Source organism: Vigna umbellata, chromosome 10 (genome assembly GCF_029865625.1).
Source record: "Vigna umbellata cultivar VRB3 chromosome 10, Vumbellata_1.0, whole genome shotgun sequence".
In the NCBI taxonomy this organism is placed as follows: Eukaryota; Viridiplantae; Streptophyta; class Magnoliopsida; order Fabales; family Fabaceae; genus Vigna; species Vigna umbellata.
In genome coordinates this window covers 20050422-20056635 of record NC_142174.1, presented here as the reverse complement: position 1 = coordinate 20056635, position 6214 = coordinate 20050422, and the positions used below count along the sequence as shown (strand labels likewise).

Genomic DNA, 6214 nt, shown 5'->3' with positions numbered 1-6214 from the left:
CCGTATAATATCACACATTATACGATCATTGCATTCACATACACAAACACAAACAGTAGGGTGAGCTAACCAAATCAAGAAATATACATTATCCACAATCTTACTAATATCACAAGCGTGACAAGCAGTCCAATACATGCATCTCAAACATACTCAAAAACAAACTATTACATTCATACTATATAATATTTCTCAAGTCAGAACTATCAGTACATTTACTAGAGTCAATGCAACATATTATTAACCTGCCTACTTACTAAAGCAAAGCAGTCAACAGTCCTTCTGTCTACTTACCAAAGTAGTATAACCATGTGATACTGACTACTTACCAAAGTAATCTAACGAGGTGATCTACTTACCAAAGTAGTACAACAAGGTGATATTGTCTACTTACCAAAGTAGCACAATAAGGTGACATCTTCTACTTACCAAAGTAGTACAATAAGATGATATTGTCTACTTACCAAAGTAGCACAATAAGGTGACATCTTCTACTTACCAAAGTAGTACAATAAGATGATATTGTCTACTTACCAAAGTAGCACAATAAGGTAATATTGTCTACTTACCAAAGTAGCACAACAAGGTAATATTCCGCCTACTTACCAAAGTAGTACGGTTTATGCCAAATTAATCTCTCATTATCACACCTACTTACCAAAGTAGCGTCCGACTTCAAACATCTTCCCTCCCGACTTACCAAAGTCGTAGGAAAATAAATAAATTTCGAATTTACAATTATGACAATAATTCTTATACTACCCATCAAATTTTATCATAAACTTATTTACAATTCACGATTTAACTCAAATAATTATTACCAACTCAGTAATATTCAATATAATTTTATATTCTAATATAGAATATATTATATTACTTATCTTCAAATTTTCAAAAATACAATTATACATCCAATTTAAGAATATAATTATTCAAGAATTTATCCAATACAAATAAATTTACTATTTCGTGGAAAGATTAAATTTCACTCATAACAAAAATTAAAATCTGAACCAATCAGACTAACAAACAATATGTTTAAATCATATGGTAAAATTTTCAGGCCAATCTAACGGTTAACGAGGCGGAAATCATAATTTATGTATAAATGATCAAAAACATAAATTAAGCAGTATTGAGATCCCTAAGAAAATACGATATTGATATCTATAAATTTGTATCTCCGATTTAAAATCTGAACGGTCCAAGTATGACACTATCTTTTACAAACAACATATTAAAATTTCAGGGTAATCCAACGGCTAACTAAGTAGATATGGAGGTTTTAACGAGGTAACTCAGAGACAGAAGTTTAATTGGTTCTCGGTTAAACTCAAAATGCGGAATTAATTCCTCTAAGCACAAACATCTAATTCCAAATCTGAACGGTCAAGATCACCTAATATGTCTTATGAACTACATACTAAAGTTTGGGCTCAATCTAACGGTCAATGGAATATATATGAAATATTTACCATTATAACTCAAGAACAGAATTACAGTGTTCATCAAATATTTCAAACTTTCGAAATTTCTTTCTCTAAACATAGACCTTCAATTACAAATCTGATCGGTCAAGTTGTAGTAATATGTCTTAGGGATCATATATCAAATTTTGAGGTTGATCTCACGGTCAAATAGGTCAGAATCTATAGTTTACCGAGACAACTTAGTAACAGAACTACAGGGTAACTAATTTACTCAAACTTGAAGGATTTATTTCTCCAAGTACAGACTTCTATTTTCAAATCCGAACGGTCAAAGTTTAGTAATAGGTCTTAGGATTTACATATTAAAATTTTAGCTAAATCCAACGGTGAAAACAATTAATAGAAATTTTTCACCACAGTAACTCGAAAATAAGAAATTATAATCATGAAAACCAAATTTTACACAAGTCAATATATAACTACCATTACCAAATTTTAACACATTCATACTCATATTCATGATCATGATCAAGAAAGGATTAGCTCCCCTACATCAAAATCAAGCAATTGAAACCATACTCCTAACCACAAAATTCTAGAAATTAAGTTGAGTTAGCTCCCCTTACCTCATGAAAACTAAAACACCTTAAACTCTTCTTCAAAGAGAGCAACTCCTCTCCTCCTTGCTAGACCAAGTCAGCCTCCACACTTGGGACACTTAGGATTTTCGTTCACCTCCCACCAAGGACCTCTCTACTCTCCCCCAAAACTCCAAATCTGATTTGGAATTAAAAGAAGATGCCTTAGACAACTAAGGACCCATGCACTTGGCACTTAGCAATAATAAACAACCAATGGACCATCCTAAACCATTTTTCAGCCCTAAAACATGGTAGGAAAGTCTCCAAAGGGTCCCAAAATGTTCTCCTAGTGCAGAACACAACCTACCCACTCCAAAAAGTCGCAACTTGTGAAAATACACCTAAAATTAAGGTTGGACGCTAGCCCCTAGACAACAACACTGTCACGTTTTCCCCAGCTCGGTTAGACCCCTTCCCGAAGTTCAAAATATGCGTATGAGTAGTCAAATTGAAGCTCTTTGAGTCTAGTTTCCAATAAAACAAGAATCAACTCAATTGATATTTTCTACAAAACGTTATAATTAAAATACTAAACCATGTCAAACGTGACAACATTCCATTTTACATTATAACTTGAACTTTTTACAACTTGGTAAATTCTTGAGGTTCTAGGGTGTTACATTCTACCCCCCTAAAAAAAAATTCGTCCTCGAAAATTAAGATGTTACTCAAACAAATGAGGGTATTCTTTTATCATATAATCCTCTAGCTCCCATGTCATCTCTTGGGTTTCCTCGTTCCAAAGCACCTTCACTGTACGAAATTCCTTTCCCCGTAACTTCTTTGTTTGAACTTCTAACACCCTTATTGGTCTCGCTTCGATAGTAAGATCTTCACGTACTTGAATGTCATCTGTTTCCAAAACATGAGTCGGATCAGAGACATACTTCCTCAGCTGCGACACGTGGAACACATTATGCAAGTTCGCCAACTGTGGTGGTAATGCTACCTCATATGCTACTGGTCCAATCCTCCTAAGAATATCGTAAGGACCAAGAAACTTTGGTGACAACTTCCTTGATTTAATAGCCCTACCTATGCCGGTAACCGGTGTCACACGTAGAAACACATGATCTCCTTCGTTGAACTCAAGAGGTATCCTTCTCTTGTATGGATAAGATTTTTGTCGACTTTGTGTTGCACGCATCCGGTCTTGTATCAACTTGACTTTTCCTGTTGTTTGCTGCAACAACTCGGGACCTACTGAAATTGTTTCTCCATCCTGAAACCAACACAAAGGTGTCCTGCACCTTCTCCCATACAATGCTTCATACGGTGCCATTCCAATGCTCGCATGAAAGCTGTTGTTGTATGTGAATTCCACCAAAGGCAAAACCTCACTCCAACCTCCCAAATGATCCAATACACACGTTCTCAGCAGATCTTCCAATGACTGAATAGTCCTTTCAGTTTGTCCATCTGTTTGAGGATGATATGCTGAACTCATTCTTAACTTCGAACCCAAAGCCTCTTGCAATTGCTGCCAGAACCTTGAAGTAAACCTTGGATCCCGATCTGAGACAATGCTATTTGGTACACCATGCAATCTCACTATTTCCTGAATATACAACTCTGCCAATTTCTGCATTGACATTCTCAGGTTGATTGGCAAAAAGTGAGCACTTTTCGTTAATCGATCAACTATCACCTAAATGGAATCATGACCCTTCCATGATCTTGGTAAGTGAGTTACAAAGTCCATCGAGATGTTGTCCCATTTCCATTGGGGAATATCCAACTGTTGTAACGTTCCACCTGGCCTTTGATGTTCTATCCTAGCCTTCTGACATACCAAACAAGAAGATACAAACTTTGCCACATCCTTTTTCATCCCACTCCACCAGAAAGATTCTTTCAAGTCTTTGTACATCTTAGTCATACCAGGATGTATGCTAAGATGACTCTTGTGTCCTTCTTCTAGAATCATCTTCTTCAGCTCATCCTTTGCTGGAATGCAGACTCTATTCTTAAAACGAATAATACCATCTAATCCCAAACTGAAGTCTTTAGCTTGATCTGTTCCCAACAACTCCACCGTATCTTGTAGACTTGTGTCTTCCTTTTGTCCCACTTTGATCTCCTCCAAGAAATCATTTGTGATCTTTAAATGACAACACCAAAGGTGATCTTGGCTCAGCTGCAATCCCAAGTTCATATCTCTGAACTTCTCTATTAATTCCAACTCCTTCACCATCAAAGCTGACATATGTATTCGCTTCCTACTCAAAGCATCGGCTACAACATTTGCCTTCCCTGGATGGTACTGTAACTCAAAATCAAAATCCTTCAAGTACTCCATCCACCTTCTCTGCCTCATGTTCAACTCCTTCTGATCGAAGAGATACTTCAAACTCTTGTGATCACTAAAGATTTGAAAACGTGATCCGTAAAGATAGTGCCTCCAAGTCCTCAGAGCAAAAACCACAGCCGCTAATTCGATGTCGTGCGTTGGATAGTTCCTTTCATGCACCTTCAACTGTCTCGATGCATAAGCTACTGGTCGCTTCTCCTGCATCAATACACAACCGAGCCCATGGTATGAAGCATCACAAAACACTTCAAAAGCTTTAGAAGTATCAGGAACTGCTAATACTGGAGCACTTGTCAATTGTTTCTTCATCTCTTCAAAACTTGTTTCACACTTGTTGGTCCATAAGAAAGGTTGTTCTTTACGAGTCAATTGCGTCAAAGGACCCACTATCTTGGAGAAACCTTCGACGAACTTCCTGTAGTAACCAGCTAGGCCCACAAAACTTCTTACTTCTGACACCGTCTTTGGACGTTCCCACTTTAGCACTGCCTCCACCTTCGTTGGATCTACAGAAATTCCTTTGGCAGAAATCACGTGGCCAAGAAACTGTATTTCCTCCAACCAAAACTCACACTTAGATAATTTCCCAAACAATTGATGCTTCCTAAGAGTTTCCAACACAATCCTCAAATGTTATGCATGTTCTTCATGATCCCTTGAATATATAAGAATGTCGTCTATGAACACAACAATAAATTTATCTAGCCAAGGTCGAAATATTCGATTCATGTAATCCATGAATATAGCAGGAGCATTGGTCACTCCAAACGGCATGACCACATACTCGTAGTGATCGTAACGTGACCTGAAATCTGTCTTCTGACTATCCTCTGATTTGACCAAGATCTGATGGTAACCAGACCTCAGGTCAATTTTTGAAAACAATGTCACCGTATGAAGCATTGTATGGGAGAAGGTGCAAGACAACTTTGTGTTGGTTTCAGGATGGAGAAACAATTTCAGTAGGTCCCGAGTTATTGCAGCAAACAACAGAAAAAGTCAAGTTGATACAAGACCGGATGCGTGCAACACAAAGTCGGCAAAAATCTTACGCAGACAAGAGAAGGAGACCTCTTGAGTTCAACGAAGGAGATCATGTGTTTCTACGTGTGACACCGGTTACCGGCATAGGTAGGGCTATTAAATCAAGGAAGTTGTCACCAAAGTTTCTCGGTCCTTACGATATTCTTAGGAGGATTGGACCAGTAGCATATGAGGTAGCGTTACCACCACAGTTGGCGAACTTGCATAATGTGTTCCACGTGTCGCAGCTGAGGAAGTATGTCTCTGATCCGACTCATGTTTTGGAAACAAACAACATTCAAGTGCGCGAAGATCTTACTATCGAAGAGATGCCAGTAAGGGTGTTAGAAGTTCAAACAAAGAAGTTACGGGGAAAGGAAATTCGTACGGTGAAGGTACTTTGGAACGAGGAAACCCAAGAGATGACATGGGAGCTAGAGGATTATATGATAAAAGAATACCCTCATTTGTTTAAGTAACATCTTAATTTTCGAGGACGAAATTTTTTTTTTAGGGGGGTAGAATGTAAGACCCTAGAACCTCAAGAATTTACCAAGTTGTAAAAAGTTCAAGTTATAATGTAAAATGGAATGCTGTCAGGTTTGACATGGTTTACTATTTTAATTATAACGTTTTGTAGAAAATATCAATTGAGTTTATTCTTGTTTTATTGGAAACTAGACTCAAAGAGCTTCAATTTGACTACTCATACGCATATTTTGGACTTCGGGAAGGGGTCTAACCGAGCTGGGGAAAACGTGACAGTGTTGCTGTCCAGGGGCTAGCGTCCAACCTTAATTTTAGGTGTA

The 6214-nt window shown here is 37.6% G+C and overlaps 1 protein-coding gene across 1 annotated transcript; it reads left to right on the top strand.

Moving 5' to 3' along the window:
- The first annotated feature begins 5401 nt into the window (after positions 1–5401).
- Positions 5402–5884, top strand: LOC148192130 (uncharacterized). The gene has a single exon (XM_088100012.1). It carries the CDS (start codon positions 5402–5404, stop codon positions 5882–5884), a length of 483 nt encoding a protein of 160 aa, XP_087956138.1.
- Positions 5885–6214: the final 330 nt, after the last annotated feature.